General features: G+C 36.4%; 1 protein-coding gene across 1 annotated transcript; it reads right to left on the bottom strand.

The window, feature by feature from the left end:
* Positions 1–2382: 2382 nt before the first annotated feature.
* Positions 2383–4315, bottom strand: LOC112180863 (transcription factor MYB41). Its single transcript, XM_024319427.2, has 3 exons — positions 4111–4315; positions 3889–4018; positions 2383–3064 (listed from the first exon to the last, which is right to left on the bottom strand). The coding sequence occupies exons 1-3, from the start codon at positions 4256–4258 to the stop codon at positions 2383–2385; spliced, it is 960 nt and encodes a 319-aa protein (XP_024175195.2). The 5' UTR covers positions 4259–4315.
* Between the last annotated feature and the right edge of the window lie 10230 nt (positions 4316–14545).

Below are 14545 nucleotides of genomic sequence, written 5' to 3'. Positions count from 1 at the left end.
TAGCAAAAACGAAAGTTAAAATTACCTTATTAATTTTCAAAATAAATCTAGATTTCTCACACCAAATTAAACCAAATGACCTTACGTAAAAGTGATGGAAGACGTTTATCAAAAATTTCGGTTTTAGAAGCATCTCAATGATTTAATTTATTTTTTGAGATTCGTATCTAAGTTTCTCAACATATGTTTTTTAACTTTTATTTTTATCTAGTCAAAACGATGAGAGCGAAAGCTCTATCTTTTCTCCCTTTCTGGCGGCGACGAACCCTAGCTTTAGGGTTTCGTCCGTCGAGCTTTTTGGCTCTTGTTGAGGTCTCCTCTCCTCGTGGTGCCTGTTGGTTGATCTCTCTGAGATCGTGGCTTGTTCAACCAACTGGTTGTGGCAACTGATTCACCAACATCGCGTACGATAGCGTGCGGTGCCGCAAGTGATGATGCTGATCAGAATTTTCGTCCTTTAGTGCAATGGCAACATCGGATTCGCCTCTGGGATCCAGGTTCTATTCTGGTAACTTTGGATCGGGGTTATGCTCACGGCGGTGCGCCATGGCTTTGCAGGGAATGGAGATTGTTAAGTCTGTGGTGGCTAGGCGTGCGTCCGGTTCAGTGGATCTTCTTTCTTCCTAGTGCGGTACGGGGATCCCTATCCATCCGTGGCACTTACTGCGGTTTTCGGCAATCCCCATGGCAAGATGGACGATTGGTTTACGCGCGAGGCTGCTCGGTGTGGATGGTGGCGGTACCAAGACTATGTCGGCGATGCAACGGTCCGGTTCGACGACGCAGGGAGGGTCGGTGCTCGAGTGCCCACCTGCTTGGGTGTCCGCAGCTTTTCCAGATGGGCCGGTGTTTGGTTGCCCAAAGTATTTCCACTTGGGCCTAGGTTTTTTATTAACTCAGGATTTGGGCCGGATTTGAATTCGAATTTGGGATCCGAGTCGCATCCAATTTCGAATCTTAGATTAGAGACAGGGGCTCAATTTGTGCCAGTATTGGTTCTGGTTGTAGGGAGTTTGTCTGCTAATTAATGTCCGAGTTTTTGACACCTTTAGTTACTTTTGAATTCTTGGTGAGCGAATCACCTTTCCTTATTGATCATATCACCAATTGCGGTTACTATTACATTTACACTACTCGAGTGACATATGCAGTGCAGCGATGCCTTTTAGCATTTAGTTATATATATCCTGGTTAATTTTTCATTCTAGACGCGCTTGTGCACCTTGTTATGCATTATTGCTTTTTATTTTTTATTTTTACGCTATAGCTTGCACTCCTTAATCTATACTATTATTAAGAGAAGAGGGTTTGTTAGCCAAAATCTAAAATTTTGATAGAAAAGACCCTAGAAGATTAATAAACTTTGAGAATTAATTAAATCAGAAGGATAATATTTACAAAATATATTTTTATTAAAAAAATAAATAAATAAAGTATCCACAACCCACTTTTCTCTCCCCATTATCTTTTCTCTGCAATAACAAAAATAATAATAATAAGTTACACATGCAGAACATGTGTGAAAAAAATGCTAGTTTCATTTAATACAGCAGGTAGGGCTGTCAATTCTGACACGACCCGATAACACGACTCGAAACCCGCACGATTAAAAAGCGGGTCAGCAATGGGTCAACCCGCCATGACCCATTTAATAAATGGGTCGGCCACGGGTCAACCCGCCGACACGAAGTGAACCCGTATAACCCGATTATGCTATACTTCTTCTTGAAATTTTGGACGTTTCCATCATATGATTAGACAATTTGAAATATTTTTCTTTATAATTATTGGATTTAATTATTTATGAATATATATAATTATTTATATTCTTAGTCTTGTGGAGTTTTTAGTGAATTTAATCAATTTATGCATTTTTTTAGTTAAATGGGTCGCATTGTTAACCCTTAAATAGGTCATTTTGTCTAACACGACAAGACCTATTTGTTAAATGGGTTAAGCGGGTTGGAAACGAGTAACCCGTTTAATAAATAGGTTGGGTTTGGGTTTAAATTTTTGACACGATTATTAAATGAGTTGAGTTTGGGTTTGTATATTGCGACACGACAAATACCTTGACCCGACACGAACCCAACCCGACATGACCCATTTACACCCCTAACAGCAGGTCTCTTTTCATTATTTTAAAAAAAAAACGTTAATTTCTCAAATCTCAGCATAATCATGTAAAGGCCGAGAAGCAAGAATTGGAAACTGTGGAATTAATGTACAATACGTACTATATAGTTAAATAGATGGATAGTTCACTAATACTAATTCATAATCAAGCCCGGTCATGATCACCTCTTCTTGTCGTCTATTAGCTTTATTACTTGAGACAGGTGTTGATTGAAGATCATAATTTTCCTCAAGAGCTTAGTCAGCTTACCGGAACATAAATAGGTTTTTCAACCCCCCGCTCATGATAACATTTTGATAGTGATCTGCACTGATATCATTACATTGTTCCAAAGTCCAAGCATCCACGACATCAAACCCAGTATTAGTGTAGCTCTGCTGGAGTAGTAGTGCCTCAAACAGGTCACCGTATTCATCAGTACCACTCTCCTCTGAAACTTCATTGAAATCCGGAGCTGCTGGTATGGTTAATTTTGGAACTTCAAACTGTCTACCATTATTACCAAGTACACCGTCAAAATTACAGAATGAACCAACCTCTTGAACAACATTAGTGGCACGACCATCACCACCTGCTTCATCGCCACCACCACCGCCTGCAGCTAATGACTTTGACATCATTAGGGTTTCCCATGTTCTTAAATTGAAGTCAAGGCACTGTGGTGCTGGTGGTGCTGGTTTGATTAGTTTTGACTGTCTCACAAATCTAGCTTCTGCTTGAAGCCTAGCACTTTCCCACTGTGCTATGTGGCTGAGGTTTGACAGGTTCTTTGGGTCGCCATTAGCAGAGGCAAGGATGGCGGTTTTGGGTTTGTGGGTTACAGGATCAAACCCTGTCTTGGCTAACCTCTTCTTTAGATGTGTGTTCCAGTAGTTCTTTATCTCATTGTCTGTTCTCCTTGGTAAGTTCGCAGCTATGGCTGACCACCTAATACACATTTACCCCAAAAACAAAGCATCACCATGCTTGTATAATATCGAAAAATATGCACTTTTTAAATAGTATTATCATTTTTTTTTGTGGCAATGAGTATTTGGATGGGGTTAAGTAGACATAAATTTTGTGTGAAAAACCCCATTTAAATGATAAAAATGATAAATAATTTTATCATTTAAGTGGGGTTTTTCACAAAAAAAAATTATGTATATACTTTGTCGGAGACCCTAGTTAGTTACAACGAAAGTACAAAGACGTTTCGAAAGCTGTCTAATCTGGACCATACGGTGTTGCAAATCCAGCCCACTGAGATCTCAGATAAGACAGCTAGTTCATGCTATTCAAACTCACATTCTCTCTGGTCTAAATTTAATGTTCAGTTGAACAAATTAAACAGTACAGCTAACTATAAGTCAAATTAGGGCCTCACGTACGTTAAAATTATATCTTTCATTAGATGTATCAAGTATATATGTTTACGATTTTGTATCTCCATGAACTGATCCACTAGAATTTCTCAATTAATTTTTGAGTTGATCGAATACTCTAAATTTTGCACAGTATTGAAGCAAGTTATCCAGATTTTATGTTCACTGTCACAGATAATTTTTTTTTATATACTTTATATTTGGATTTGCTTTGATATAATATATATTATGTTCAGGTGTTATATACATGTATATCAAAAACTTGTTGGGATTGTAAAGATGGGATACATGAACCAACTTGCGAGTTCTCAAAACCTACAATATAATGAACTTGATGACTTTAATATAACCTACTGATAAAACCAAGAACTAAAAATAATTAGTAACCTGTTGCCGAGAAGTGCATGAAGCTGAATGATGGTCTGGTCTTCCTGCAAACTGAAATTTCCTCTCTTAATAGCAGGGTTTAGGTAGTTTCTCCATCTTAGCCTGCAGCTCTTCCCACATCTTTGTAAACCTATCATACATACGTACCAAAACAGCAGACCAAAAATAAAGAAACACATCAACAAATGACAGGAGAGAGAGAGAGAGAGAGAGAGAGAGTACCAGCTTTCTTGGGCAAGGACCGCCAGCTTCCATGGCCATGTTGTTGAATGAAAGCAAAGAGCTTCTTGTCCTCTTGAGGAGTCCATGGCCCTCTTTTTATCTCTGAAGTCGTAGCAGTGCTGTTAGTTAACGTTCTGGACTTCCCCATGATGAAGATTCGCTATAGCTGTCTCTGCTGCTCTTGATTTCCTTTCCTTTTTTCGGATTGAGAATTCCCAATCAAGGTATGACCAGAATCACCGCCATTACCTACATATTTATATTGGTTGAAGTAACTATTGGAATTTCGTTATGACCAGACTACCCTTTTGTTTTCAGGACTATTGGTTTTGCTTAAATTGGTTGGAGCCGTGTGTCCCACCTCCAGCTTGATATTAGACACACCAGACACCCATTCTGGGAACATAAACTAATTACTCTAAATAAAGATTCCACAACTTGGTATGCACGGTATACCGACGTAACTGCCACTGCACCAACTCAGTTAAATATACATTGATGGGATATCTCACTATCTCAGGGTCTCATCTATGATCTATCTGAATGCAACGCTTGTGCTACTGTGCATGTGAATAATATGTTATGAATAATGTTATATATATGTACACATATAACATGGGAATATATATCATATGGGCGATGTTCGTTTAGCTCGGCTGTAATTGTTCTCTGATTGTAACGAAGTAACCTAGGGTTTTTCGTTCAAAATTGGTTTAATTTGATAATACGAATTGTTCCATTTCGTGAGTACAACAAAGTAGCAGCTTATACCTTATTTTGAAAGATTTTTTAAGTCCCTAGAATCAATCATGTGTTTTGCAACCACTTTCGTATAATGACTTTAACTGAGACCGGTTCTTGATTAACATAAACTTCAAACCGATGGGTACGCCTCCCTGTTGGGGCCTGGGGGAGTGAGCGTTGATAACTATTTTCAGCTCCTCAAAAGCAGATAAAAGGGAAAGAACCAGATAATACATAGTAGATATGTGCAAGCAAGATTGTATTAATTCTTTAAACTACAACACATATGACAAAATAATATAGGTATTACACCCAAAACCAGTTGAGAATGGTTGAAGAGGCCCAAAATCTTATTCTTCTATTATAAGTTTATAACACTAAACTCTTATAAACTCTATTAAAAGTTATCTGAAATAATACTCCACAATCTCACACTATGAACCCCTGGACAAATGCTATGAAAAACTTAATTAAAGGAAACAAGAAGAAGATAATGACGGCCATGAGACTGAATTATTGCTTTCTGACTTGAAGATTACAGAATGAGCTAGTTTTGCAGCTTATGCAGCTCTCTCCTCTTTCTGACAATATACCTACCTAACAGCAACACACATACCCATAGGTATAGCATTTAGACTGGATGAATATATATTGCACTTGAATCGATGATCGATCATCAGTGCCTGGAGATGGCTTGGTAAATGGCATAGTTTCGGGACCTCAAAAGTTTTGAAAAACTTTTAATATAATTAGATAAAGCTGTAAAGCAACATGATGCAGCAACCATATCATCATATACTAACCAAGATCAATTCATAATTACACAACCACATGTACTGCAGCTATATATAAATATGCATTCAAGAACATTGCTAATAGAATTAGAAGTTCACCTGCATCCACACTCTTTATCCCATCTAGAATAGTTTGTCCAAGTGAATACATGTTCGATATTAGATCACCAACTCAGCAACACAGCAAGAGAAAGGAATGATCTTCAACAGCAAAAGTAAATGAAGCCTTCTGCAGCAAATCACCAAGGAAATAATCTTCTGCCTTCTACCACTGTTTAACCTCACTAATGGAAATGAACTGAATGTTTTGACGTGGTAGAGGCAGGGACTATCTCCTGCTATATATAGGCAAACCTCAAGATGAACTCATTCCATCAAAGAGTCCAGATAAAGCCTAAAGCTTATCACTTTGGAGACTAAAGTTTATCACATAAGCTTAATGTTAATCAGGTAAGGTTAACTTGAATTTCCAACTCCTAAAGAGAGACATACAATCTCAATAGGTAACTAGATAGAGATAACTCATGTATTTCTTGTTATTTATCTTAAACTAAATCAATTGTTATTTACTTAATGAATATAGATAATGTAAAGTCCACTTAATTCTAACATTCTCCCACTTGGACTCACATTGTCTATATGCCAAAACAATTGAACCATAGATTAAAACAAACAACAACCAAAGTGTGCACTGAAATACAAGGATACTCAGAATTCATTCAGTTTGGTCAAAATGCAGAAACTGATGCAGAACCAAGAATCAATTATGATTACCACAACCATACTGATTAAAGACTACTAACATCAATTGCTGCAATTCACATAAACTCAAAATGTGATAATAATGAGAACAAGAGAATTGTATATCTACCTGCAAGGTCATCTTGTTCTCAGTCCAGCTGCATTGATCTTGTAAGCTCAAGATCACACCAACTAACTCTTTACACCAGTGGACTTGGTAGTCTGATTCTTAACCTGTAAACTCATGCATAGCACAATAGTCCACTTGATAAAACACACAATTTAAAATCCAACAGCTTATTCCAGAAAACTAAAATGGTACCAACAAAAGAAATTCATAACTGGAATGCCTCATTTTATTAATGACTTGTAAGATTACAAGTGAACTGAAATTGAAAAATAGCTGAATCAAGGAACTGATTACACAAAAATAAATTCAAAATAAAAATTGACTCCCACTGAGCTCAAGCTCTTAAGTCAGATAAAATTCCCATATTTGTAGCATGTCTCTGAAATGCTGCAACTGTCAATGCTTTTGTAAAGGGGTCTGCAAGCTGAGAATCTGTATCAATGTTCAAAATGCTCACTTCTCCATGCTTCACTCTCTCTCTCACACTATAGTACTTAAGATCAATATGTTTGGAATTGTTTGACCTTTTACTATTCTTGCTAAAGAAAACTGCAGCCTCATTATCACAAAAAATTTTAAGTGCATCTGAAACAATAAAGGTCAAGACTTTGGTATGCAACAGAAAATTTTTAATCCAGATACCTTCACAAACACCTTCATAAATTGCTATAAATTCTGCCTGCATAGTGGAAGTGGATATCAATGACTGTTTCATGGTTTTCCATGCCACAGCCCCACCAGCAAGCATAAACACATAACCGCTAGTTGATTTCTTTGTGTCAGGATAATTACCTGCAAAGTCTGAATCTGTAAAACCAGTTAACTCTAAATGTTTTACTTTTCTGTAGACCAACATGTGATTTTTAGTTCTTTGAAGATATCTAAGTACCTTCTTACCAGCAATCCAGTGTTCATGGCTAGGATTAGACTGAAACCTGGATAAAATACCTACTGCAAATGATAAATCAGGTCTAGTACAGACTTGTGCATACATAAGACTGCCTACTAGCCTAGCATAAGGCTTGCTCTCCATTTCAGAATCACTCTTCCCCCCTATTTTCGAACCTTTGGTAAGTTTATCTCCTTTGGACATGGGAACTTCACCAGAAGCACAAGTTTCCATTCCAAATCTTTTCAACACTTTGGAAATGTAATTGTGTTGAGACAAGCCTAGCACACCTTGTGTTCTATCCCTTTGAATCTCAATTCCTAAGACATAGGATGCTTCACCCAAGTCTTTCATATCAAAATTATTTGATAAGAATGCTTTTGTGTCTTTGAGTAACTTCATGTTAGTGCAAGCCAATAAGATGTCATCTACATACAGTATGAGGAAAATAAAATTATTTCCAACTGTCTTAATGTATACACACTCATCTACAATATTTTCTGTGAAACCAAATTTAGAGATTACTGAATCAAACTTCTTATACCATTGCCTAGAAGCTTGTTTAAGTCCGTAAATCGATTTCTTGAGTTTGCACACTAGATTTTCTTTTCCAGATTTTACAAAACCTTCAGGTTGTTTCATGTAGATGACTTCATCTAATTCCCCATTCAGAAAGGCTGTTTTCACATCCATCTGATGTAGTTCCATGTTATAATGTGCTACAAGAGCCATTATAATTCTAAATGAGTCTTTAGTGGAAACTGGGGAAAAGGTTTCTGTATAGTCAATACCCTCTTTTTGTGTAAAACCCTTAGCTACTAACCTAGCTTTATGTCTTTCTATATTACCCTTTGCATCCCTTTTGGTCTTAAACACCCATTTACACCCTATAGGTTTGTGGTTTGGATCAGGTTTGACAAGTTCCCAAACTGAGTTTTGACTCATGGATTCTAATTCAGCTTCCATGGCCTTTTTCCATTCCTTAAACTCACTACTTTCAACAGCTTGTTTAAAGCTTAACGGATCACTGTCTTCTGCAAGATTTTCATCAAGTTCTTGCAAGTACACAATATACTCACTGTCTTGCCCTCCAAAGGTAGGTTTCCTAACTCTTTGGGATCTTCTGGGTGGAGGAATTTCTGCATTTTCAACATTATTTTGCACTGCAGGTTGAATTTGAGGTTCTTGGTTGGCTGGTTCAGCTAAATGGTGTGGTGAAGCTACTGGACTTATGATGTTTTGGTTCGAAACTATATATTCTGTGGCAGTTGCAGTTAAGTCATGATCTTGTATCAAAGGCAATATCATACTTAAATTCACATTTTCTGTAATTTCCTCAAAATCTGAAGAAAGATCTTCAAAATTTGTGTTACAGAAATTTTCATCCAGAAATTTTGCTTGATTTGTTTCAAAAATTCTAGGTGAATGGTGTGATGCATAAAATTTATAGCCTTTTGATTTCTCACAATAACCAACAAAACTACAACTCACTGTTTTTGATTCTAGTTTCTGCACTTGTGCATTTGGAATTTTTGCCTCAGCTTTGCACCCCCACACATGGCAGTGATGCAAGCTTGGCTGCCTACCACACCATAACTCGAAAGGTGTTTTATCTACAGATTTACTTGGGGCCCTATTGCAAATGTAATTTGCTGTTCTTAAGGCTTCACCCCAAAGAAATTTAGGCAATCCTGAGGTGCACATCATGCTCCTCACCATGTTAAGAAGGGTTCTATTTTTCCTTTCTGCAACCCCATTCTGTTGGGGACTGTATGGAGTTGTATACTGGGCCTTAATGCCTTGTTCTTGCAAGAACAAAGCAAATGGTCCCTTTTGTTGACCTGCCTCAGTATACTTACCATAGAACTCTCCTCCTCTATCAGACCTTACAACTTTTATTTTTCTTTCTAACTGTAGTTCTACTTCAGTTTTAAAATTTTTAAAAGCTTGAAGTGAATGTGCCTTTTCTGATAGTAACTGAACATGGCAATACCTAGAATAATCATCTATAAATGTAATGAAATACATATTACCACAAATAGTCTTATGCTTGAAAGGACCACAAACATCAGTGTGTATGAGTTCTAAAAGGTTTTGACTTCTTGTTGCATTAAGTTTTCTGAAATTTGTCAATTTACCTTTATAGCACTCAATACATTCTTCAAGATCAGAAAAGTTCAATTCTGGTAAGATTTTGTTTTTCTCAAGTACTTTAAGTCTCTCTTTTGATATATGACCTAATCTTCTGTGCCATAAATATGCAGATTTTTCATTGAATAAAGATCTCTTAACACCTGCAACAGTGTTATTTCTTAATGTGTTTTGATTATTTTCAATCAACATAATATTCTGCTTAGGAACAGAACAGTTTAATTGCAAATAATTGTTCAAAATAACACCTGAACCAAGATATGAAGAACCTTGATAAATCTTTATTCCATCATAATCAATAAAAAGTCTACATCCAGAAACCTTAACCAAAAGAGAAACAGAAAGCAAATTCCTTTTCATAGAAGGAATATAATAAACACTATCTAGAATCAAAAAATTTCCTAATCCTAAATCTAGCTTCAAGGTTCCAATTGCTTTCACAGCTACCCTCATCCCATTGCCTACACAGACATGGACCTCATCACTCCTTGGCACCCTCTTGTTTGTTAAACCCTGCAAGGAATTCGTAATGTGTATAGGTGAGCCTGAGTCTATCCAATAAGAATGTGGTTCTACATTTATAAAATTAACTTCTAAGGAGAAAACTGAATTTTGAACTAACTTACCCTTCTTAATCATCCAAGCTTTGAACCCACTGCACTCTTTCTTCATGTGTCCAACTTTCTTGCAGAAGTAACACTTAAACTTGAATGGCTTTGCAGCCTTTGAGTCTGCAGGTTTTCCAGAAACTTTAGTATTGGTTGTCTTCTTCAGCTTAAGCTTGTTATGTTTCTTCCACTTGGGTTTTTCAACCAAGTTCACTGCTTTAGTGGTTTCTTTCTCCTTCTTAACTCTATCCTCTTCATCCACACAAATTGAAATAAGTTTGTTGAGGTCCCATTTAGACTCGGTTGCATTATAGGAGGTTCTGAGGTTACTATAGTCACTTGGCAAGGAAAACAGTGCTACATGAACAACCTGTTCATCATTAACTCCCATCCCCATGTCCCTCAACCTAGCATTGATCTCTATCAGCTCCATAATATGTTCTCTCACACTCCCACTTCCAGAAAACTTCAGCTCATTGAACCTCTTAGAGAGCCTAGCTGCTTCAGCCTTATGACTTTCCCTGTATTTGTCAGCAATAGCTTCCAAAAAGTCCATAGCTAGGTCTGGTTCTACTATTGACCCTCTAACAGTGTTGGACATCGTGCTCCTAATTACATTCTTAGCCTTCCTGTTGCATTGGTACCACTCCTTGTAGTACTTCCTATCCTCTTCAGTGCTATCTGTGTCCAGCTCAAGTGGCTGTTCTTCAATCAGACAGAGGTCCATATTTTGGTGCATGGAAAGGTAAAACTCTACTTGATTTCTCCAGGTCTTATAATTCCACCCATTAAGCAATTGGATCTGACCTAAGGTCACCACAGAGAGTCCTAAACAAAAAGAAAATAATTTTGTGTAAGTTCCTTGTTTGTGTGTTTAAAGTTACTTAAAAGTTTTATGTAACCATGTACTGTTTCAAGAAAAACAAAACATACAAAATAGCTGCAATCACAAAACGCAGTCATAACATAAAACAAAATTTCCATAACTGAAATCAATGTTAAGCAGCACCTTTGTGGCAGAAGACATAACATGCTTAAGTTCTAAATCATTACACTATATTCAGTAGATTCCAGTTATTCAAGGAAACAATCAACATCTTTGGATAGAGAAAAGTTTCAATGCATCGAAATAGGAATCTAGAGTTTACATGTAATGCTGTTCTGCATCTAAATATACACAGTAAACACTTCTTTGGAAGACAAAATATAAGTATACATTTAAAGGCAGTAACACAAGTTTCAGTTTTGTTAAACCTCAAAAATTTTCCGAAAAACAATAGTGAAGGTTTGCTTTGTGCAACATGATCAATACACTTTTCCAGAAAATTACAAAACCAAAAACTAATAGCTATATGTTCTGATCAACTTAAGAACCTATTAGTTTACTTATTAACTGTGAAGGCAACAACCACATTTCTGCAGATTCTATTCATAGACATAGTCATTGTCAGAACACGGCAAACTTAAGCAATCAATGTTCAATCACAATTAACAATATAGTCATTAAGAGCTTTATGAATCACAAAATCAAAAGTTAATACTACATGTTCCGAGTTACTGTTTTGAACTTACTAACTTTTATCTTACTGTGAGAACATCAACAAGACTATCATTTTACACAATATTGTTATTCTTGATTCTTGTCAAAAATCACAGCAGCATAACCAAGCAATAATCAATCATAAAAACAATAATTGAATCAGTATAAGCTTTATGAACACAGAATTCCCAATTTCACGTTTCAATCTCATACCCACAAGAATCATTCAAATCACATATGCATAATTCCAACAACCAATATGAACAAGCAATCTGAATATGATTATGACAACCCTTTCCATATGCTAAACAATAATCCATATGACAACCCTTTCCATATGCAGAAATTGAAATTCGAATTGTGAAGATTCCATGGACATACCTTAGCCTCTGCTACAGCGCTGCATCAGAAAATTAGCGGAAGCAAAAATCGAAAGCAAGCAAGTAGCAAAACCCAGCCCTTCATGAATCGAGCGCCTGAATGGGTCTTGAATCCCTTTGAGATCCTCAATCTCATGGTGCGCTCTCATCCCCCAAACCAATCTCAGATGCTAAAGTAGTGAACACAGCCAAAAAGAAGAGAAAAGCTATTTTGAACGTAATTGCAAACTAGGGATTTCTGAACGCGTGTTCTTAACTCGGGTTTGACCCGAATCTTTAGTTATTGGGCTCGGGTTGTAAAACAGACTAAGACTTAAGGCCTGCTTTTATTAGACGCAGAGAAAAACATTTTATTTCCTGAAAATGATTTTTCTTTGTCTTTGTTTTTCTAAATCAAAAATAAAAAATCACATGATTTGTGTTTTATGAAAACGTGCTCTGCATCCACACTCTTTATCCCATCTAGAATAGTTTGTCCAAGTGAATACATGTTCGACATTAGATCACCAACTCAGCAACACAGCAAGAGAAAGGAATGATCTTCAACAGCAAAAGTAAATGAAGCCTTCTGCAGCAAATCACCAAGGAAATAATCTTCTGCCTTCTACCACTGTTTAACCTCACTAATGGAAATGAACTGAATGTTTTGACGTGGTAGAGGCAGGGACTATCTCCTGCTATATATAGGCAAACCTCAAGATGAACTCATTCCATCAAAGAGTCCAGATAAAGCCTAAAGCTTATCACTTAGGAGACTAAAGTTTATCACATAAGCTTAATGTTAATCAGGTAAGGTTAACTTGAATTTCCAACTCCTAAAGAGAGACATACAATCTCAATAGGTAACTAGATAGAGATAACTCATGTATTTCTTGTTATTTATCTTAAACTAAATCAATTGTTATTTACTTAATGAATATAGATAATGTAAAGTCCACTTAATTCTAACAAAAGCTAGCTAGCCTGCATGAGAGATACTGTTTTTGTTTGTTTGTTTGTTTCTTTTTTTTCCTCAAAACCCTACCCCCACCCTTAATGGGCTTGAACATATGACCTCCCACATAAGAAAACACTGTCTTATCACCCCACCAAACACACGCACCGAAAGAATAGGATCTTCCGTTAGGTACCATGCCACTGCTTCAGGTCCAATATTAATTATCTCCAATTCTCCATTTACTAATGGTTTGCAGATGACAAACTTGGCTCGGGAATTGAGATTCCATAATCGATACCCCTTGCTAATCATATACAACAGAAAACTAAAACAATTAGCTGGGTGTTAATGGGGATTGAATTGAAATACGTATGCATGCTGATCTGATCATTTCAATTGGTTTCAGTTTAGGACCGTAAAGCAATGCTGCACTAGCTGCATAAGACATTATATATGTGCGTGTAATATGCACTTATACAGTTATACGTCAAGACGCGTCGTCACAATGGCGATGATAAATAATTTCTCATTACTATTGGTTTCGCAAACAATAATGCTAGATGAACTTCTTTTTTTTTGTACCAACTGCATCCAGTCTTATGTGGTAACTGATGTAGTAAAAAATCTAACATATCACATAATTTCATTAATTGACATGGCTATGTCACATTAACTGTCACATCAGGTGGGATACAAATGCTGCCAAAAAAATTGATTCACCTAACATTATTCTTTCGCAAAATGCCATATCTTCTTCTTTATATTGTTATTTGTTAATGTGAATAATGTCTTCTCTCTGGGTCAGAGATTTAACGTTTTCAAATCCATACACACAATTAATAAGTTTTTAATTCACTAGCTCGGAGCTTAGGATTCAAAAGTTGGTGGAGGAGATCTGATATATCTGGTGCTTTGTCACGACATGGATATCTCTGTTTGTTATGATGAAACCCTTTTGATAGATAAAGAGAAATAGACGTGATTAGTTTTCGATTTAATGACATTAGGTTTGCAAATGATGGTAAAAAGTGGGGAATATTTTGACCTGAAACAAAAATATTACTCGTCATTTGTTCAACCCCATCATTAGTGTAGTAGAAGTCAGCAGCATATGAGAAAAATATCCATGTTTCCAGTGCAAAACGAAATTATGATTTAACAGTATAATGAATGAGAGATCTCAGGGTAGAGTACTGTGAGATTCTGAATTTTGAAGTTAGTCGAATTTTATTTTTCGAGTGGGAAATGGAAAGTAGAGGTCGCCACGGGTTCGCTATATTTTTCGGTAAATTTTTTAGATTCTCTATTTATTTTTAAGGAATTTTTAAAGAAGAAATGAAGAATTCCACAAATGCTCACTCAACTATGACTCATTTGACACTTTGGTCACTTAAGTTTTAAATATATCACTTTGGTTACTCAAGTATTAGTGTATTACACTGTCATTCACAAAAGTCACCCAAGGGGCATTTTTCCTCACAACAAAGTGACTTTTGTGAATGACAGTGTTATACTTGAGTG

The sequence above is a fragment of the Rosa chinensis genome, chromosome 7, assembly GCF_002994745.2.
Source record: "Rosa chinensis cultivar Old Blush chromosome 7, RchiOBHm-V2, whole genome shotgun sequence".
Lineage (NCBI taxonomy): Eukaryota > Viridiplantae > Streptophyta > Magnoliopsida > Rosales > Rosaceae > Rosa > Rosa chinensis.
The sequence above is the reverse complement of the archived record's forward strand: the minus strand, read 5'-3'. Positions and strand labels throughout refer to the sequence as shown.

Excerpts from the sequence above, each read along its gene's own strand:
- LOC112180863 (XM_024319427.2), bottom strand. The coding sequence starts at position 4,258 with ATGGGGAAGTCCAGAACGTTAACTAACAGCACTGCTACGACTTCAGAG. Across the intron at positions 4,019-4,110 it reads GTCCTTGCCCAAGAAAGCTG|GTTTACAAAGATGTGGGAAG; the intron begins GTACTCTCTCTC and ends TATGTATGATAG. Across the intron at positions 3,065-3,888 it reads CATGCACTTCTCGGCAACAG|GTGGTCAGCCATAGCTGCGA; the intron begins GTTACTAATTAT and ends AATGTGTATTAG.